General features: G+C 51.3%; 2 protein-coding genes and 1 long non-coding RNA gene across 12 annotated transcripts in view; 2 read left to right on the plus strand and 1 right to left on the minus strand.

Moving 5' to 3' along the window:
- UNC79 (unc-79 homolog, NALCN channel complex subunit) overlaps window positions 1-4,011 on the plus strand; it is a 278,726-nt gene extending 274,715 nt beyond the window's left edge. For all 8 annotated transcript variants that reach the window (XM_027520966.1, XM_027520960.1, XM_027520963.1 and 5 more), the window contains 2 exons: window positions 1,137-1,178; window positions 2,805-4,011. In XM_027520966.1, coding sequence (XP_027376767.1) covers window positions 1,137-1,178; window positions 2,805-3,005 — 243 coding nt within the window. In that variant the 3' untranslated portion in view covers window positions 3,006-4,011. The remainder of the gene's footprint in view (window positions 1-1,136; window positions 1,179-2,804) is intronic.
- A 3,053-nt stretch (window positions 4,012-7,064) lies between these two features.
- Window positions 7,065-10,435, plus strand: LOC113879910. Its single transcript, XR_003507514.1, has 2 exons — window positions 7,065-8,905; window positions 9,593-10,435. It is a non-coding gene; the product is annotated as an uncharacterized LOC113879910 (long non-coding RNA).
- Window positions 10,436-16,778: 6,343 nt separating this feature from the next.
- Window positions 16,779-21,842, minus strand: part of PRIMA1 (proline rich membrane anchor 1) — a 69,970-nt gene continuing 64,906 nt past the window's right edge. For all 3 annotated transcript variants that reach the window (XR_003507391.1, XM_027521203.1, XM_027521204.1), the window contains one exon: window positions 16,779-19,923. Coding sequence is in view for 2 of the 3 variants with exons in the window: in XM_027521203.1 (XP_027377004.1) it covers window positions 19,821-19,923 (103 nt within the window). In the remaining variant the exon portion in view is untranslated. The remainder of the gene's footprint in view (window positions 19,924-21,842) is intronic.

Consider the following 21,842-nt stretch of genomic DNA (forward strand, 5'->3'; position numbering starts at 1 on the left):
GAGTCTCACTCTCGGCCAGAGCAGGGGCCTACTGCTCGCCTGCCAAAGAACCCACGCTGTTGAAACCCCTGCCCCAGCTCACCCTTGCTGTGTTTCACAAGTCACAGCCAGGCAACCTCAGGGCTTGTCTTTTTCTATCACTAAAGCATTTTAACTGCTTCTCAGTGATATTTTTTATTTTTGGAATATAATTGCTTTACAATGCTGTGTTAGTTTCTGCTGTACAATAATGTGAATCAGCTATAAGTACCCATATATCCCCTCCCTCTTGGGCCTACTTCCCACCCACCCCCCACCCCTGCCACCTCTAGGTCATCACAGAGCACCGAGCTGAGCTTTCTATGCTATACAGCAGCTTAACACTAGCCATCTATTTTACACATGGTAGTGTATGGAAGGATTTCCCTGGTGGCATAGCAGTAAGAAATCCACCTGCCAAGCAGAGGACCCACGGTTCCATCCCTGGGTCGGGAAGATCCCCTGGAGAAGGAAATGGCAACCCACTCCAGTATTGTTGCCTAGGAAATCCCATGGATGGAGGAGCCTGGCAGAGGAGTCCATGGTGTCACAAACAGTCAGATATGACTTAGCAACTGAGCATGAGTATATGAAAACAGAAATGTAGATCCATGGAACAAGATAGAAAGCCCAGAGGGAAACCCACGGACCGATGGTCACCTTATCTTTGACAAACGAGGCAGGAATACACAATGGCGTGAAGTAAGCCAGTGATATTTTCTTAACAACCATAGGCAGACAGCATCACCATGCTACTTGTAGACACAGTTCTAAACATCCCAAGGAGGAAATGCTATTTCAAGAGAATGAGGATTTAATTAAATAAATACACATTTAATTTCCCATGCTTGGTAGCTTTCAAGAGACAATCAGTCATTTACTCTAAAGTGTGTGGTTCAGGCACTCATGGGGCGCTTATTAACCTCCAAATGCCACCAGCTCAGCGGGATTTGGCCTCAGAGAGACAGTTGTCTGATAGCAGTAACTTTGCAGCTAGGGCCCACATCCTTCTGTGATGTTAAAGGGATTCTGTGCGCTCGCTCTGCCTCGCAGTAAGCACGGCTTATGTGGGAGAATGCAGAACAGTCATAACGGACCTTCTGTGTCTCTCCATACAGCTCATACCTATGTGGTTGCCAATGATTCAGTCAAATATCAAGGTAAGTCACCCCTGGGTGGCCTGGAAGCTCACTTCCCTCCACAGAGGCTCATTACATTCATAGGGCTCCACCATGCTCCAGTCACTACCTGTTCGTGGTCCCTGGGGGCAGTAATGCAGGAGACCCCGTGGCCGAGGTAAGGGGCGTGTGGCCGAGGTGATGGCAAGAGCTGATAGCCTACTACTCATCGCTGATGAAGGGAGAGGGGGAGGATCCCAGAGCTGGACCAGGCTCCGTTACTGACTAGATAGAATACAGCTGAGAAACGACTCTGCCCTCAGGGGATACCCTTGGGATCTGGTCCCAGGCATGTCTAGTGCTATTTCCTGGCCGCCAAGCTTGGCTTTTGTGATGGGAAGAATTATACTAAGAAAAGATAGCACTGAGTGAATGATAGAATTGAACAAGAGGAGACTCGCCCACGCCTCTGCTATTTTACATGAGAGGAAACCTAGGATGAGAAAGAAGAGTAATTTGGACAGGGCTGCCAGCCAGGAAGCAGAAGACTGAATGTATGTCTCACTGCCAGGCCTCACCTTGAGTGACGCATTGTTACTGTGGGGCCGGACATACTCTGTGGCTGGGAATGCAGTTACTGGGGCCTAGCATTAAGATGGTGGCACTAACCACCACTCCATCCAAAACTGGGTCCTGTCTAACAGGCCCTAGGAGTATCACAGGAGAAGATGGAAGTCTTTTTGCTGGATCTCCTCTTAGAGTTGGGATGGGATGCTCATGGAAGCAAAGAAAATGACTTCAGGGGGCCCAGACCCCAAGGGAGAAATATAGCTGCCAGCCGTAACCATAGGCTTTGAATCCTGGTTCATGGCATTACTGCTGTTGGTGGCCATCAGTAAGCCCAATGGCTTTACTGAAAACCTCATTGGAACACTAGCTTCTATTGTGAAAACCGCTTAGACTTCCACCCCGAGGCATTCTGCACTGCCCTCCTCCCTGCATGGTGGTCATCTGTGGCAATTTGACATGGCACAGAGTGCTGAGAGGAGGCCAGCAGAACTTGATGAAAGGCTAGGAAAGAGCAGAAAAGCTTACAACCCAGCTCCTTCCAGTGCACGAACCTGAGAAGAGAAAGACTATAATCAGGATTAAAATGTCCCGAGCACTTACTGTGTGCCAAGTTCTGTTCTGATCCCTGTTAACTCATTTATCCTTACAAAAAACCCATCAGGTGAGTGTTACGAGCCCTACTTTGTCCATGAGCAAATCCAAACACAGATCGTAAACTTCATTCCCTAAGTTGTTTACAGAGGAGGAGACAGGATTTGAATCCAGGGAGCCTGGGAGCAAAGCCTGAATGACAGGTGCTCATAGTGAACAGCTCCTGGGGTGTCAGCCCATACGCTGAGGTTGCAGTGCATGAGTCTAGATGGGAAAGGCATCATTTGGGTAGATTTGGGCCAGGTGGGCCCTAAGGACATGGTACCAGCCCACATCCCTTGCCCTGAGCGCTGCCACAGTTGAGAGCCGGCCTTCTTCAGGCCAGTCAGTCCCCATGCCACATCGAAGTTCCACCTGCAGAAGAAGTCCAGGCCAGCACTCCCTGGGTGGATGGGAACCTTAGGAGGGAAGAAACTAAAGTGCCCGTTCTTGCCCCTTTCTTGACAGCACTTATCTGCGGGACTCCAGCTTCGCCTCCAGGCCATCCAGAACAACGTGAACCACCACAGCCTCAGGACGCTGCCGGGCTCCGCCCAGAGCAGTGCTGGCCTGGCCGCGCTGCGTAAGTGGCTGCAGTGCACCCAGTTCAAAATGGCGCAGGTGGAGATCCAGTCCTCAGAAGCAGCCTCTCAATTTTATCCTCTATGAGCGGACTCCACGGCTCTCAGTGTCAACACTCTGGTTTAGCAATAACGGGTTTCAAAACAAAACAATTCGATCCAAGCAGGTTGGGGAACATATTGGTACTGTACATTCTCTTTCTAGTTTAGTAAAAAGACGTGCAAAGGCCGGAGAGGGCCACAATGACGCTTTCTTGCTACACATTTCTGATGACTCCTTGGGCTATCTGATTAAGTGTTTCCTTACATTATTTTTTAAAAAACCAAATCATTTTTCTTTAACTAACTTCTATTTTTTTTAAGAAAAAAAAAAAATAGACTGGTGGGTACTCACAGAAAAGTTGTATAAGTCCCCCTGTTGCTATTTTTGATGATAGAGAATAAATAGGGTTTTTGAAACCTTTGTAGTGTTTTTTCTTAAAATCCACTCTTGGCAATGCAATAAAAAAAAAAAGAAAAAAAACAAAACAAAACCGTCACCATAAGCCAGTGACACTTGACTGAAGCTTTTTTGTCATTATCCTGGGAAAAGTGGCAGCTTGCAAGGACCATTACAAAGTGCACTTAGAAATTAGGTGGTTAACCTGTGCCAATTGTTTTCTTTGTTTTCTAATGTCATTTTCCAGGACTGTCCAGTACGTTTTGATTATTTTTAAAACTAGGTTTTTCAGCTCATTCGTTCTAGGCTGTACTTTCTTGTATGCTTTATGACGACCACTTTAGTTTTGTGAGTAATAAATTTTATTCTTTTGTTAATACTTGTATACAATTCGATTTAAAACTGTAGACTGCATCCTGGACCATACGACTCCCCACGCTGGCACAGAACACTGCACCTGGAGCTACATTTCATAAATCAGAATTTTAATAGTGTAAGAGCACCAAGATTTATTAGCACTGATACTTAGCGTCTGACTGTGCATTTACAAATGATATTTCTCTTCTCTATCCCTGTAATGCACTGACTAAAAGAAGACTTAATACACATTTAAGCTGTATATTGACATGCTATTAAATGCATTTTTTATTATCTTTGTGAGCCTGGGGTTTTTTAAAATCAGTTTATAGAGCTAGGGTTTAGTTCCTGACAACCATTTCTTCTAAACTTTTAAAATGTATAACTTCTCTTAACAGTAAGTACAATTTTAAGAGGAGAAGGCTTTCTTTAACATCATTTGGTGAGAGGAATACCCAATTTATTTGAAGTCCCTTCTCTTTGAGGAACTTTGAGGGCTTGAAACTTTTTTTTTTACACTGGTTATGAAGAAGTTTCTCTTTTCTTCTGGGAAGTCTGATGTCTTAATGCTTCTCAGCAGGAAACAAGTCCTCAAATATTTAAGTATTTTGCAGGAGTTCTGGAAAGATAGGGTATTAGATCTCCATTCTTATGAAAACTTATGGGGAACAAATAGGCCCCTAGAATAAGTGTATAGAAATGATTATTCTTCATATTTTGCTAACGAACTCTTGGAAAAGGCCTTTTCTCTGTCCCAGTCGTGCTTGGTTATGCTTCTGTGCACATTATGTCTTGTATTATGAAAAGCCGTGCATGTACTTATCTTATGTGTAAACTGTGACAGCTTTGAGGATGTGTCCTGTCTAAATCCCTAGGGTTTGGCATGTAGTAAGTATTTAATTAATGTCTAGTGAATTGAATGGATTTGATTAAGCAGCAGGTCTTTCTTGAGCTACCCAGTGGGCTCAGCAAGGGCTAAATTGTGATTTTCTAATTTTTATGCAAGGATTCCTAGAGGGGGTTACAGAAACAGGCCAGAGCAGGAGGCCCTGGCTGCTTTCCCTGGGGTTTAACTAACTTCCTATCTGGGCTCAGCTGTAGACCCAGCTCTTTAGCAGTCCTGAGCCCATGCTGCCACAGGCAGCCAGGATCTTGGTGGCCCAGTCCTCCCAGAGTCATCCATGGCTACTTCTCCAACTCCATTTCCTTGAGTGAACTGCCTCGATTTCCCTTATATTCACACCCTGCTACGAGGGCTGGGGATGACTCCTTAACTCAGCCCTCTTAACTGGGTCCCTCTATACTTCCTGCTCTCCAGACCTATTTCCTTCACACCAGTTAAAACCTGGTGACTTGGTCCCACTTTGGCAGGTCTCCTTCCTTGCCCCTTAGAACCGTGTGACTGACCCGAATACTGTCTCTGCTGGGACCCTGCCGCTTCTCCGGCTGATAGAGACCAGCAAGTTTCTCTGGCTTACACTCCCTCCTTCCCACTTCATTACCCAGAATCCCCATCTTTTTTTGTTATGTCCTTCTTGTTAATCGCTCCAGCAAGTGGGGCTCAGGTACTTGGAAGAAAAAAGCCAGGAAAAGAAAGGACAGATGGAAGTTTAGCAGGATTGGGTCCTTACAAGGAGAAGGAGAAGCCATTCACCTCGGTCAGGAGTCAGACAACTACAGCCCACACCTGTTTTTGTAAAAAATCTAATGAAACACAACCACACCAGCCATTTGCATATTGTCTATGGCTGTGTTTGTGCTAGTACAACAGCAGAACTGAAGGATCGTGACAGAGAATGTATGGTCCTGAAAGCCTAAAATATTTACCATCTGACCCCTTTACAGAAAGTCTCCTGATCCCTGGCCTAGGTGAACGCCACCGAGGAGCACTGAGTTGAACCCTTGCATGGGCGTATTTTCCCTAAAGCCTCAGGGTTTTTGAAATTATATTATTAGTGTTTCCTCATCTGTGAAATGTGGACAATGACACATTCTACCTCATGGGGTTGTTGAGATGATGAAATAAAAGGATGCAAGGAGAGAGCTTAGAGCGATGCCTGGCACGTGGTAAGCACTCAATGAAAAGTTATGTGTTATTGTTTTTTGTTCTCATGTTAAAGCCTGGAGAAGTAAGCCTACTTGTCCAAGGTCTTACTGCTAGTAAGAGGCAGAACTAGAACTTGACCCCAGGTTGCCAGACCCCAAGGATTGTGCTCTCAACCACTGCCCATATTGAGTCCTGTGACCCCACACTCCAGCCCAGGGTGATGCCTCTGACAGCAGCACAGACGTCAGAGAGACTCCAATCCCAATTTGGCCAGTGCTGAATATTGGCTTGGAGAAGGGCCGGAAGTCGATTGTTTCCCTTCCCTCACTGAATCCTACTCATTCCAAAGTGTGAGCAGCACACTCTGAAATTCCCAAGGGTGGAATGGGCCAACATCTGCAAATGCATAGATTCTGTGATTGTTTGCCATGGGCATGCCTCTTACTAGTTGGGTAACCTTGGACGAGTTACTAAGCCTCTCTGGACCTCTGTTTTGCTTTATTTGTAAAATGGAGCCGTCTACCATGGAAAGTGCAAATGAACGGAGGACTGAGGTGGTGGTTGGGAGACTGTGCCAAACTCTATGGACCTCCAAGAAGACCTGTGCCACCTTATGAAGACCACACGAGGGGACAGCTCACAGCTGCAGGCTCATTTGGGTTTTCCTTCAGCCCGTCCCTCAGAATCTAGACCTACAAGACCCACAGGAGCTGAAATGTGCCCATTAACCAAGGATACCCAGTCTTCATTGTATACCATCTTTACAAGCGTGTTGTTCTGCCTGCAATGGGATATTTTCGGCAACTCTCTTCCCCAAGAGTCTCATCTGAGGCCAAGGGATAGCAGCATCTTCGTCTTCATTTCCAAGCAACAACAGGCCAATCAGATTGGATTGGCCTGGAGAAGATGTGTTATGCACCAGACTCTTTCGTGAGCTTGGACTCAAGGGCTTCTGGCATTAATTGGACAATGTAGATCATTTAATATACCTCTTTAATAGAATTAATGTGCAAATATGTATTTGGGGCATATTGGGTGTTTTAACAGTAATGATCTTAAGGAGCATGAAGGGAGCAATTGGAACACAGTGAAATAGAACCAAGCTAGAAGGCAATGGCACCCCACTCCAGTACTCTTGCCTGGAAATCCCATGGATGGAGGAGCCTGGTAGGCTGCAGTCCATGGGGTCGCAAAGAGTCAGACACGACTGAGCGACTTCCCTTTCACTTTTCACTTTCATGCATTGGAGAAGGAAATGGCAACTCACTCCAGTGTTCTTGCCTGGAGAATCCCAGGGATGGGGGAGCCTGGTGGGCTGCCGTCTATGGGGTCACACAGAGTCGGACACGACTGAAGTGACTTAGCAGTAGCAGTAGTATGTTTTTATGAGAGTTGAACCTTTTGGGAGAAAAAGGGTTACTAGAAAGAGGCTGGTCAGTCAGTTCCTTTCACTGACAGCAGTGAGCCTCTTGTGAAGGGAATTCCAGAGAAACCACAAAAGTTACCATTTACTGAGCATCAGCTAGGTCCTAAGCACTTCACATACATTATCTTTACTCCTCTTAGCCCTTTCCTCCCCATGAGATAGGTGTTATTATTATTCCCAGTTTGCAGGTAAGGCAGTGGAGGCCCAGAAGTTAAATAACTCACCCAAGTCATGCTACATACACTCTGCATACATCAAGTCACACTACTGCAGCTGGCAGCAGTCGCGTAAGGACCAAAATGCCATCTGACTTCAAGTCAGAACTTCATTCAGTAAATGTTTCCTCTTTCCCCCTCCCTGCCCTACCCCCTTTTTATGGTTCTGGGCTCTTGGCTAAAATGTGCCAAGAGCATGGGGAATACAAATCTGAGGGCTTTTTCTGAGGCAGCTCAGTCTTGTCAGTGTCTCTGTTTATTATTAATCATCTATAATAAATTTCTATCAAGCCCGTGTCACTTCATCTGACAAGGCATTTTCTCCTTGGGAATTCATTTGAAAGAATTGCAGCTCACAAATTAAGTCACAGTTTCCCACTTAATAAAATAGTTTTATGACAATAAAATTTTATGAATTACAGACTGTGATGATTAGATTAGGGGTCTATTAAGCATTTACTTAGCCCTATGGAGACGTGCCCCTAATTCAAATAATCATAGGGACCCTCTGTGAGGGCTTACTACATGTTAGGCACTTTAGATACAGTAATCTCATTTAGTCTTCTCAACAATGGCATAAGGCAGGCACTTCTATTATTACATATTACAGACGAGGAAATTGAGGTCTGGAAAGACAATATTTGTGGGAGTCACTCAGTAAAAGGGAGAGCAAAATTTGAATCCAGATATATTTGCCTCCAAAAACGTGGCTCTTTCTACTACGTAATCCTGGTAGGTAAGTGATAGGTAGACCCTTCGCTATTCGCCAAGTTAACCTAGAACTATATAGACCAGAATTCCCCAGCCTGCTGGTTAAACTTGGCCCACAGCAGATTTTCTTCGATGAGCTTGAACTTGCATTTCTTCTTTTGGTTTGAACACTTCCAATAGAGCGTGCAGGCTTTGCTTTTGTGCCTCTCCCACTGCGGACCTCGGCCTCCCAAGCAGGAAGACCCCCACAGCCTCTCAGCCAAAACCCTGTGGCCTCTGGCTTGGGGCATCACTCATTCATCTGCTCCCCCCTGCAGGCCTGTGAGTTGCCTAGACCCTCTCCTTTCGTGGGGGTGGGATTGTCACAGAGTCACTCAGCAAGGCAGTGGCCAAGCAGGACTTGAGGCCATGCTTTTAGCCCCTCAGGGGCCCTACCTCTCCCTAGCATCAGTGCCCCCATCTACATGACTATGGCCTGCCACCCTGCCTCTACACACCCCAGCCCGTCAGTTCGACCTCATTTCAGGTCAGGGCTGGTCTCTCCAAGGTGAGTCCCCTGGCAGCAGCTCATCTCTGAAGGGTGCACGGGACATTGGCGGAAGGCACGGATTTGGTGGAACAAAGAACTGGCTTTTTCATCATGCAGTCCAGACGGGCCCCCACCCGCAGGCCAGTGGAGAGGGAGCCTCCTGGGGCTGCCTGGCAGACGCCCTGATTTCCGCTCCTTCGAGTGGCCACTTGGAAAAGAAAGGAACCAGCAAGTAATCAGGCGTGAAGGACAGAAACCCTCCAGGTGAGGACAATCCCGCTGCTCAGGTGGAGGTGCAGTGGGGGTGGTGGAGGGGGGAGGGCTCCAAAGAGGCGGATCGGGCCAAGTTCAGACCGCAGGGTGTGTGCCCAGAGCTTTCAGCTCAGAGAGCTCACTGCTGCGGGGCTAAGGGCTGGGAGCGGATGGCGAGGAACACAGGCTCTGCAGCCAGGTCAGTCAGGGACGTTCCCGACCACTGGCTCTGACCACCAGCGTGTCACTCCATCTTGCTAAGACTCCATTTCATCAGCTCAAAATGCAGATGGTAATGATGTCTGTCAAGTACTTAGTACAGAGAGGGAATCATAGAACAGGAAGTGCTAAACTTAAAGGCCAGGCTCCTAGGAATGCCAGGCTCTGGGCTAGGCAGCTGACACTCAGGCAGCCATTTCTTCTTCCAACTGCAGTGTCGTGTGACAGCTGGTGTTTTGCTGAAATGAAATCACAGCTTGCAATGGGCATTTGGCTCCATCTTTGGGATGCGGCATTCCTACGCTGCTGGGTTGCATGTCTGACTCAAGGCTTCCCACATTTCTCTGTCTGAATGAGCAACTGGGAAATCCTCGCCCAGATGGTGCATTGCCTCATCATTTGTGTGAACACATCCTTGTGTTTGTCAGGGGGATAATATTTTGAAAATAATAAATGGATATGTCTTTTGTTCTTCTCCAGGAAACCATGTTCCCAGCCTAGCTCCGGGGCTGGCATGGGGTGGGAGGAGGTTCAGACCACACAGCTTGAGGGAACGAAGAGTCTGCCTTTTCTGGACCCTAGTGGACTGTTGGCTGAAGGCAAAGGGAGACAGATGTAAGGCAGGGCTGAGAGGCCAGCTGGGCATGTCTGCAGCTTCCCTCTTTGGGGTGAGAATGGTACACCCAGATGGAAATGTACCAGGGAGCCCATGACATGGTGGCACACAGCCTCCAGGAGAAGAGCCTGCAGCCCTGGGGTGGGGAGGGGCTGTGAATAGAAGCCTGCACCCCATCTCCAGCAGCCTCTCCTGGCTTGCCTAGGAGTGCAGATTCCAGAGTTCTGGTGGCTAGGCTGAGAGAGCAGGAAGATGGGCAGAGCTGTGGTTGGGAGAAGGAACCTGCTGCAGCGTGGACAGTGGCAGCGGAAGGCGTGGCCACCCTCAGAGACCGGAAGGGCCCAGGCAGAGCCCTGTAGTCACCTCTCCTGGAAGCAACCTGGGCCGGCCACGAGACCTGCCAGGACCCCAAAGATACCACGTGCTCTGAACCTGACTCTACCTGCACCAGAGAGCACAGACCCCCACTCAGAACCCACCTGGGTGCCTCCTGGAGGGGACCAGGCCTGAGGAGACAGTTCTCAGTCTGAGTACCTACACCAAAGAGACGGAGTCATCCAAAAGAGACCAGTTACACTGGAGGAGGCCCAAACACCAACAGTTTGCAAATTCAGGTTTTCCTATTCCCTCAACCGCTCCCCTCCATATTCAATGAGGTGGGGTCTCTGAACAGTTATGTGGAATAAAACGCTATATTCTCTTCTTGATGCTACGTGTTCAGTGTTAAATGTGTAACCCATAATTAAATAATCAATTAATTAATTCTACAAATATTTCTGGTGCCAATCACTTCGGGAGTCTGGAGATTTGACAATGACTAAGACCCTAAAGGGCTTCCCTGGTGGCTCAGCTGGTAAAGAATCTGCCTGCAGTGCGGAAGACCTGGGTTCAACCTCTGGGTTGGGAAGATCCCCTGGAGAAGGGAAAGGCTACCCATTCCAGTAGTCTGGCCTAGAGAATTCCATGGACTGTATAGTCCATGGGGTCGCAAAGAGTCAAACATGACTGAGCGACTTTCATTTCCACTTTTCCACTTTAACTTTCAAGACCCAAAAGTAGAGTAGGCCCCTGTCCTCACCCACCTTACTTTATATGGGAGAGGAACGACAGGAGATGCATACACTTATCAACAAGTGTCCTTAGCTGGTAACAAAAGTGAAAGTGAGAATCTCTCAGTCGTGTTCAACTCTTTGCGACCCCACGGACTATACAGTCCATGGAATTCTCCAGGCCACAATCCTGGAGTGGTTAGCCGGTCCCTTCTCCAGGGGATCTTCCCAATCCAGGGATCGAACCCAGGTCTCCTGTATTGTTGGTGGATTCTTTACCAACTGAGCCATCAGGGAAGCCCTTAGCAGGTGAGATGCACCATATTAAAAATAAACTAAGGTGACATTTAGAGAGGACTAGGGGTAGTTGACGAGAACCACAGCTGATAATCGGAGAGAGAGTGGCTGCAAAGACCTCAAATGGCGAGGGGCTGGCATATGTGAGGGGCTCAGAGAGGACAGGGTGACCAAGGGGAAGGAGGGCCTGGGAGAAAGGAGGACAGGGGGGTGGGTACAGGAGAAGCAGAGGCTTTGTGAGCAAGTGTAAGGAGTGTGGCTTTTGAGTGTGAAAAATGTCAAGGGCAGGATTTTAACTCATGTATGTATGTTTTGTAAGAACACTTCTGGCTTTTGTGGGAAGGATCCTGGGGGCGGCAGTGTAGAAGCAGAGCACCCAGGCAGGGGTTTTCTCTGTGGTCCACGTGGGAAGTGGTGGTGGCTTGGATGGGGGCGGTGGGGGCCGAGTTAGGCAGACAGATTTAAGTGTTTTGGAGACCAGGTTGATAGGACTTGCTGCTTATTGTGTGCGTGCATGAGTGCTAAGTCACTTCAGTCATGTTTGACTCTTTGCAACCCTATGGACAGGGGCCCTTCAGGCTCCTCTGTCTGTGGGATTCTCCAGGCAAGAATACTGGAGTGGGTTGCCATTCCTTCTCCAGGGCATCTTCCCGGCCCAGGGATCTAACCTGCATCTCTTACATCTGCTGCATTGGCAGGTGGGTTCTTTACCATTAGCGCCACCTGGGAAGACCTGCTGGCTTATGGGCCACTGGCAGATGTTCATCCCCGAGAACATGTCCCATTTAAAAGGCAAGGAGGAATAAAGGCCGATTGTCAGGGTTTGGGCAGAGAAACAGTGGTGGTGGAAGAGGCCAGGTGTGGAGGTGAGGACGATGGGGTGAAGAGAGGTCATGGGCGAGAGCCAGGAATCCTTCTGGGCTTGACAAGATGCCCCAGGACAACAAGTGTGCAGTGGGGTGCCCTCAGGTCTGGGGATGATGGGGGAATGGTATGCATTTGAGGGGAGGTGAAGGTGGGACAGGATGAGCTCCCTGAAAGGGTGTGGCAGACAGATGAGAGGGATTCCCCAGAGAGGCCCAGCCGGGGGGAGGCAAGCCAGCCATGGCACCTGGCCAACTTCTTTTCTCATCACCCTCGTCAACTAAAATGGTGCTGTTTGTCATCGCTGGGCAGTGAACATGACTGTGGGCCTGAAATCTCATATGCTCATTCCTAGGATCCACACATGCTTATTACACTTATTTTTAGTTTGACATAAAAATGAAATAGAAAATTAAGTTCTCACAGAGAACATATGAACCCCTGATAATATATCTCACTTGAAAGGCTGAGGGCAAAGCTCCAGGCAAAAAGTCAGTGGCGTGAAGCCAGTCCCCTGGAATTCCATAGGACAAGGACCCCCTACTTGTCAGCCCTCCTCCTTGAGGACAGGTTCAGAGCGGCCTCACTGGAGATCATCTGTGTGGTGGGCTATGTTGTCACCATCCTCTGGAGCCCTTGTCTTCCTGGGTAGATACTGGTCTGGGCTCACGTCAAGTACATCACGTCAGGATGTACTCTGACATCCCCCGACCTGCATGACCACCATCAGAGAGCCTCTTTCCTTGCGGGGGCTGGGGGGGGGGTGGGGTTGCCCGACTCCCTTTTAATAATTGGGTTATTTTCATGTATTGGTGAATCTGAAAAGGAGGACATTTTTGAAAAAATTAAGGGGTGTCAGGAGGGGACATGAAGAGCAACAAACCAAATTTTGTGCTTGCTTCTGATTTCTAATGGTGGAGACAACAAGTCACTTCTTTGCTCTGGGAGGATTTCCTGATGGCCCCTCTTAGCTGGCAGGCAGTACACCACCTCTGAGAAGGGTGGCTTGTGTTTGCCTTGACCAAAAGCAAAGGAGCGCGCTTGCCCTCAGCAAGCTCTGAGGAGGAGAGGGATTAAGCCTGGACCCCCTCCCTTTTGGGGCTCACCATTCTCTGTTGGCCTCAGATGGCCCTGGCTGTGGTTAGCCAGTAGGAAACGACCCCCTACCCCTTGAGGAAACCTCCTGGAAGAAATAGGGGTGTGGCAGGAGTGCAGGAGCACTGGGCTGAGGTCAAAGGCCAAAGGCTTCTGTCACGGGAGCGACTGAACGAGCACGTTGCAGCTTTGTCAGTGGTGACCATGCCCACCAGAGGGCTACAGGATGAGAACCCAGTGCAAGCTCACAGGGGCGGAGTTCTGCTTCCTGTCCCTGAGCAGCCATCCCAGGAAGACCCTCTTGATGCCACCCAGTCATCCACAGAGAGCCATCAAGTGTGAGGTCCACAGTCAGGCACTTGGGCTCCAAGGGTGCCTCGGGCCACCGCTCCCCACAGCGAGCACTGGAACCGGCCTAGTGGGGAGGAGCAGGCTATGTGTTTCCGGCCAAGGGGAGGCGGGAGGACCAGGGTTGCCATTCACATTGTTCTGGGAAGCCCTGCAGGCCCCTCTGTTTTCCAGGAGCCCTCGCTACTCCCGGGGGGCCTAGTAAGGATGGCCCACCTTTGGCAGAGGGGCTTCCCAAGTCTGTGGCCCGCATGACTGAGGCGAGACCTCCTTGAAGGGTGAGAGAGGAGGGACCATCTGTGTATCAGGCCCATCTCTGGGTCCTTCTCTGGGGTTGAGGGCACCCTTAGAGCCCAGGTGCCAGTATTAAATGGCAGAAAGTGAAGAGGAACTAAAGAGCTTCTTGATGAGGGTAAATGAGGAGAGTGAAAAAACTGGCTTAAAACTCAACATTCAAAAAGCTAAGATCATGGCATTCGGTCCCATCACTTCAAGCAAATAGAAGGGAAAAAAAGTGGAAGTAGTGACAGATTTTCTTTTCTTGGGCTCCAAAATCATGGTGATGGTGACTCTAGCCATAAAATTAAAAGACACTTGCTCCTTGGAAGGAAAGTTAGGACAGACCCAGTGAAAGTGTTAATCACTCAGTTGTGTCCGACTCTTTACAACCCCATGGACTGGAGCCCACCAGGCTCCTCTGTCCATGAATTCTCCAGGCAAGAATACTGGAGTGGATAGCCATTTCCTTCTCCAAGGGATCTCCTCAACCCAGAGATGGAACCTGGGTGTTCAGTACTGCAGGCAGATTATTTACCGCAAACCTAGACATAGATATTAAAAGCAAAGACATCACTTTGCTGACAAAGGTCCGTACAGTCAAAGCTATGGTTTTTCCAGTGGTCATGTATGGATGTGAGAGTTGGACCATAAAGAAGACTGAGTGCCGAAGAATTGACGCTTTTGGATTGCAGTGTTGGAGAAGACTTGAGAGTCTCTTGGACAGCAAGGAGATCCAACCAGTCAACCCTGAAAGAAATCAGCCCTGAATATTCATTGGAAGGACTGATGCTGAAGCTGAAGGTCCAATATTTTGGCCACCTAATATGAAGAGCTGACTTACTTTAAAAGACCCTGATGCTGGGAAAGATTGAAGGTGGGAGGAGAAGGGGGCAGCAAGGATGAGATGGTTAGACAGCATCACCCACTCAATGGACATGGGAGTCTGAGCAACCTTGGAGACAGTGAAGGACAAGGAAGCCTGGCATGCTGCTGTCCATGGGGTTGCAAAGAGTCACACATCTTAGTGTCTGAACAACAGCAACAAATTTGAGGCAAGGGATAGGGGAACTAGAAGGCATTTAGGGCCTGGGCAGGGATAGGGGGGCAGGGTAGAGTGGAGGAGGAGAGTGAGTGTCTGGTGGGGCTGGTCACTAGTCAGGTGGGGTATGTGTGTGAGCCCCAAGATGAGGCCTTGGGGAGGCCACCACCTGGAATTAAGTGCCACTGCTCACTCCCACTCACCGAACCATCTTCTGAGATGCCACACTTGGTGTGTCTTAGTGCAGTGTTGCCGAGAAGGAAGAATGGCCATCCCCTCTTGGTCAGGGGCAGTCATTCCAGTACGCCTCCGGGGGCCCCCCGGGGGGACCTGTGGATCTCACTGTGTCTCACACCAGGGTGCCAGGGGCAGGACCCCGAGCAGGAGGTGGGAGGCTCATGGGTGGGCATGAAGCCGGCAGGTGGGCAGAGCAGATGCTGCTGTTTGCCGTGTTGGTCTCTGGAGCTGGAATCTTGGCAAAAAGCCCCAGAGATGCAACTGGAGATGGGACGTGGCAGGGGACTCTGCCTCTCTGTGCTGATGGCTCCTCAGCCCCAGTCCTCAGCCCCTCCCCGCCCCTCTCCCAGGCTGGCCCTGCTTCCTGCTGCCACCCTCACGCTCCACTCCCTGCCCAGGCACCTGCAGGAGTCGGCAGCGCCTCGCACACAGGCCTGGTGTCCCCTGCCTCCTGCCTGGTTGGCCTCGGGGTTTGCTACCATGAGTTTAACCAGGCTGGAGCGCAGGGCCACTGAGACAAGGCCCGAAATGTTCCACTGCATCTCCACCGGGGGGACCTGAGTGAGCCGCCAGTGGATAGAAGAGCTCTTGCTGTGGCCCAGGTGGCAGCTTATTAACGACCGCAGTGGCAATGACAGCAGTGATGGCCACTGTCCACTGCGGACCCACTGTATGCCAGGACCTGTACTGGGTTTCAGCAAATGACAGCTCGTGGAATTCCAGGGGGTACCACCGAGATGACAACCTCCTGGCTCTCGATGGGGACCTCCATGGATTCCCCGCTCTGCCCTGATCCCAGCGGCATGGGACATGGGCCCTTTCCTCCTGAGACCCTGTGCTGAGCCGACATCCCCCTGAGCTGTCAGGTTGGAGAGCAGTCTGACCCCCCGACTCTGGGCACACAGAGCCCTCCTGATTGCCTCCGTGGAGCTGACTCTGAAGCCGTGGGGACACATGTAGAGGTGATGGGGCCCTGCGGCACCCCACCTGTGGGGAGATAGTCTGGGCTGGGGTTCCCTCAGTCATGTCTGGCGCTGTGTGCTGAAGACACTCATGTCTGCATGCAAACCCCAGCCCCACCCACTGTCTGTGTCTGCGTGACCTTGGCTGTGTCCAAACTGTTGTCTCAGCCCTCAGATAAAACCGATGAGGCTGCAGGGCAGCTGCTTTCTCTCTCCATCTCGCCCTGCCAATCAGAGAGGAACCCCTTTCCTCCAAAAGTCCGGGGAAACAGGACTGTTCCTGCAGGGCAGGGACCTGTCTGCTTGGGGGTGCAGGGCCGGCCACCACAGCGCTCTGAGCAGCTGGGTGAGGAGGTGCTGCAGACTGACATGGGAGCCGAGGTCTGGACCGGAGAAGGACATAGCAGGAGCCCCGCCACTGGCCACAGCTCTAGCCATCTCCCCTCCAGAGTGGCCCGCGGGTTCATGACCCCCCATGATTCCCACGAGAACTTGTCAAATGAGAGTGACTGGCTCGTTCAATCTTCCTGGCACTTTTCCAGTTTCAGCACCGAAGGTTCGACATTTTAGGAAAACCTCCCAGTCCCAGGCGAGCTAGGGTGGTTGACCAGCCTCCTTTTGATTGAGTCAAGGATCAAGGTGGCCGGATGGGGGGTGAGGGAAAAGCTGAGTACCTTGGAATCCCCATAAATGCCGACCTCAGGGAATTACGATGAAACCATATAGAAACCAGGCAGGCAAGGGACCAAGACCAGCCATATCCCAGGTACCTGGGTCTGTAGCAGGGCCTCAAGGGAGGACCACACCTGTGCACTGTCTGCTCGCTCCTTCCCACTCTGCCCGGGGCCAAGCCCCCACCACAAATGACAGCAGACAGCCATCTTCATAAGTATATTTTTATTGAAAATAAAAAGGCATGGTGCTTTCTTCCTCGTAAGCAGCATGTAGCCCACACTCCACGCTGCCTGTCCTGCTTGCTGCACAACATGTCAGCACAGAATCGACATCAGAGGCTCGGCGGTGGACAGGAGGGCACCCACGTGTGTATTGGTCCATTGAGACAGAACTGGGAACAGGAGGCTTCTTCCCGTGCACTCTTAGCAACCATGAGGAAGGCAGGTCTGAGGGTATTTACATTCATGCATTAGATATCGCACACTACCTGGGCTGTTGAAATCATACTTTGTACAGATTCAGAGAGTACAGTAATTATATATATATAGATAGATAGATATCTCTTTAAATATATATAACTGTATATAATATATATGTCTATTTTTACAGCTATTAGTCTTTCTTCCAAAACTTGCTTTAGAAGCATCTAAGCAACACCTGAAACCTCTGGAAGATCTTATATGCCATTCTAAAGCTGGGCTTGACAGGAGACGGTCGAAAAATATCTATTTGAGAAAATGCAGAAGAGGAATGTGCCTTTCCTTTCGAGAGTCTGAACTCTCGAAAGTTCAGGCTAGCCTGAGGATTGGTCCGTGTTGAGGGGCTGAAGATACGTTCCTGAAATTTAAGTTTAAGCTCAAATACCAGGGTGGGTGGTTTTAGGGATCTTCTGTTGATTAAGCTGAAAATCCATGGGGGCTCTCTCGCTGCACCCGTGAGGGCTGTCTTCCAAATGGCCGGTTCTGGGTTTGTTCTCTTTTAAAAACTGGGGTCTTTTCTTAGTAAAGAAGAAAAGACTGGGTGAGAGGAGATTTGACAAACTCAATTTGGGGGAATTTATGTGCAAATGTTAGCTTTGCACGGAGCCTGGGCTGTGTGTCCCCAGGGAAGCAGACAGTAGCTCCAGAGTGAAGGACTAATGGTTTTCTGGGGAGCCTGGCTGGGGCTGGAGGATTAATTGCAAAATCTGAGCCACTCAGGTTTAAGCCCAGGTTGGGGAAGGTGGGATCAGTGAGCTTTTGCAAAAGTTGGGGTGTGCCCAGCCTCCCTCAATGTCCCCCCAGACTGACTGCCCAGGCCTCCACGACCGCTTAGCCAGGATTCTTCCCTCTGGCCAAAGATGCTCTTGCATCACTTCTGGACCCAGAAAAGTGTGTGCGTCAGCCTGGGATCCTGCCTGGGTGTCTGCTCAGGGAACAGGCAGGGGACTCAACAGGAGCTGCAGGCAGTGAGGAAAGTACTCTGGGGTGGGGTCTGTCCCACTGAGGGCCCACAGCCTCTGGCCTGCTTGTCACTCAGCTCTGCATCCTTGGCAAGTGGAGGGCACGAACCAGAGTACCCACTGGGTGGGGGCAGGGAGGAAGGCCACAGGTGGCTCCATGCTAAGGTGCACAGGGGTCGCACAGGGAGAGCAAAAGCCAGTCCAGAGCCAAACCCAATCCTCATACGGGGAACACTGAAAAGAAGGGAAGACCCTTTCTGGAGGCTCTGCCCGGGGCCTGTCCTCAGCCTGCAGTCACTGACCTGGCGACAGGACCTGGGCCAAGGTCAGGGCGCATTCACCTTCTCCCCTGCTCTCGGCACACAGACACCTCTGTGGGCACCAGGGCTGCCAGATGATGGATGTTTCAAGGTTCAGCCCAAACGGGGATTGGTTTTCAGTCTGTCAGTCTCCCCTGGATGTGAAAGTCTCACCTGTGGCCCAGACGCCCTCCAGAGAACAGCTGACACTTGTGGGCTGGGAGACAGACAGGGTCCCTGGCTCGGACCCTGCATAGCCAGAGAGTGGAGCCGCTGGCTGTGATGGGTTCCTCCATGCAAGTGCATGGAGGGTGAGGGAATCAAGGGCCAGAAGTGTTCTTGCAACCCTCCGGGAGTGCAAAAGCACAAGGCTGCTGTCTCCGGGGCCCCAGTGATGTGCCCACAGAGTGACTGGCCACCAGCGAAACAGGCTGGCAGGTGGGGGTCACTCGGCCAGTAGACGGGGTCACCAGGCCGGGAGGGTCCCTCTCCTCCCGTCTCCTTTCCTTCCCTTCGTCCACCAACCACTCCAGAGGGCTCAGCACTTTCAGAACACAAGGGACATTCAGGGCAGCCACAGAAGCACACTGGCTCCCTCGGGATGATGGCAGGCCTGAGGGCTCTCAGGGGAGTACCAGGCCTCAGGGAGCGTCGGGGGCCCAGGCCGGAGTGCCGGTGGTGGGTTTGGCACGGGGGTGGCCTCTGCCAAGGGAAGGCAGGGCCTGGCTCACAGGGAAGCGTCAGGTCCTCTGAGGGTCAGGTGTGGGAGTGAGTCTGAGGACAGGGGTAGTGGCCCCCGTCCTTCCAGGGCCCCAGGCCTGGGGTTCAGGGCGTCGTTTAGCCCTGGACGGTCAGACCCCACCCGGGGGTGTAACGGGCTTCTCGGCTCAGTCTGGACTCTGCAGACAAGGCGCACAGCCCCCCGTGGTGGAGTCAGGAGGCAGGGGCCTGTGATGGAGATGGGAGGGTGAAGGCAGGCCCTGAAGACTGAGACAGCAACAGGGCGGCGGGAGGATGGGTGGGAGCACCTTTGAACGGGGACGTCTCGTGGCTGTGCCCATGGCTTCTGTCGGGAACGGTGTGGTCGGGGAAGAAGAAGGTGGGCTTCCTGGTGGGGAGGGGAGGTTTCCTTTAGGCGAAAGGGGCGGGGGGACCTCTTCGCCCCAGCAGACAGGCTCCCGGCCTTCTTGGGGTGTGTGCTTTGGGCACCAGCCGGGGGACAGTCCACGGATCAGACACAAGACGAGGAAGAGATATGGGGCATCGGATGGCGGCGCTACCCCAGAGACTGCTGCCTGCTGGCTCAGCCTGGTGTCTGCAGCATCCGCGCTGTGGGCTGACCAAGGGGCGAGGCTGGGCAAAGGAGGCTTTCTCCTTTGGGAGGCTCGAAGCCTGCAAGGCGATGAAGTCCTGGACAAGCCCAGTGTCAGCTCGTGTCCACCTGCTTTCCCGCCTCCACCAGCACCACCAAGACATCCCTCTGGCCAGCAGTCCGGGGCCTACGGACTCATACCACAGCGCTGTTCGCGTCCACCCCTTTGCTGCTCTGCGAGGAAGTCATAGGGTACTCAGCAACGCCAGTGCCGTTCTCCTCTTTTCTCAGGGGTTTCCTGGGGGCAGGAGTAGGGAAGGCAAAGGAGGGGGAGGCAGGCACACCCATTAGTTATCAGCAGCTGGTGGGGGCGTATCTTACCCTCCCAGTTACCCCACCAGGCTCTGGTCCAGGTCAGCTTCCTTGGGGCGCTAGTCCTTGTGGTCTTATGTTATAGGGTAACCATATACTGTGTCAGGCAACCAGGGCATAGTGAATAACAAAGCAGGGAAGATAGGTGTGACTTGGAACTGTTCTGGACAAACCACGATGTATGCTCAGCTTGGTATGCTCTCTGGTCAGCCTTCGGTTGATCTCTTTGATATGAGCAAATCGACATGAAGATGAATATTGGGGGTGCAGAGGGTTAAAAGAGGCGAGGTGCTCATGCTTGGGCTTTGTAGTCTTATCTCTGGGTGGTCAAAGGCAAGAGGAAAATGTGATGAGGTGGGTGGTGGTAGTGCTGTTGCTGGTCATGGCGGTGGAGGTGGGGATGGTGATGGTAGGGGTGGTGGCATTGACGGTAAAGGCAGTGGCGATGGTGGGCGGAGACGGTGGTGATAGTAAGGGAGGCGGTGGTGGTGACGATGGTGGAGTTGATGGTGGTGATGACAGTGATGGTGATGCTGGTGGTGGAGGGGACAGCGGTGCTGACGGTGACGGTGATGGTGGTGGATGGTGGTGATGACAGCGGTAACAGAAACGGTGGTGTAGTGGATGGCAGTGATCGTCATGGTGATGGCAGAGAGGGAAATGGTGGTGAGGATGATGGTGAATGTCCAGACTAAATCAGTGCACACCCGTGGTTCTCAAACACTTCATGTTGCACCGCTGGAAGCTCATTTCAAAGGCCCTTTAGCCCCAGGAGCCATTCCTCCTAGGCACGCTGGGCATGGGGAAGGCTGGGAGGGAAGTTTTGAGAAGGCTTGTGCTCACTTGCTGAGACTGAATTCGCAGCATTGCTTTCCAGCCTGGCTCGGATTCCACCTCCTCTCTTTTGGGGTTCAGAAGGGCTTTAGCTCCCGGCCCCAGGCCTGAGTGACCACAGCCTCCTGATGGGTCCACGCCATACATGCTGGGTAGACTGACCCCATGGTACAATCCTGCTGTCTCTTGGGTGGACCTGAGGCCCAAGAGGTGACAGCTCAGTCACCTCCTGTATCCCCCAAAAACGCTGGGGCTGAGCCTGAACTGGCCTTCATTGTGTGTTCACTAAACTGAATGTTTACAGTCATCGTTGAAAGCCTAGGGATTGATTGCTTCTGCCTTCTCAAATGTCCCTAGCGCCTCCCCAAACCCAGCGAGAGGACTGGGAGGCAGTGACAGTTTGATGCCTGTGGGATAAGGCTGTTGGCGATTAGTTTAGGGGAGGGAGGGTCTGTGCGGTAGTTATCAGTAGTTTCAGGGGGATGGGACTACCAGGCCTGTTCAGAGGCGACACGATGAGCAGCCACAGGTTGTCTTGTCCCCTCTCACAATGGTCTCCTGAAGAAGCCAGGCCTGAAGTTGCGAGATTCATTTCATGGGGAAGCTGAGGCTTTGGGAGAGCTGTGACTTGCCCGATGACCCCCACCAGTTTGTGGTGGGCTTGGAGCACCACTCACTCCTACCATGTCTTGACCCAGACATCTTTCTACTGAATCACCATTCTGCTGCTCCTGATGATAAAGCAGGCCTTCTCTGCCCTCCATCCCCAAATGGGCCCTGTGGTCCAATCACCTTGGGAAGGCCCTCTGCCACCCTCCTCTTGGAGATTCCCCAAAGTTCTCAGGACCCTGCTCCCAGAAGCCTGTGTCATCTTGCTTTAATCCAGCACATACTGTGTTCTAGGGCCCCCCAAACCCCATTTTTATAGATGCTCACAGACACTTTCTGAAACTCAGAAAAGGCTCAGATGAATTGCCTTGTTTGTGATGGGCTCCTGGAAATGACAGACTC

This window comes from Bos indicus x Bos taurus, chromosome 21, assembly GCF_003369695.1.
Source record: "Bos indicus x Bos taurus breed Angus x Brahman F1 hybrid chromosome 21, Bos_hybrid_MaternalHap_v2.0, whole genome shotgun sequence".
Taxonomy (NCBI): Eukaryota; Metazoa; Chordata; class Mammalia; order Artiodactyla; family Bovidae; genus Bos; species Bos indicus x Bos taurus.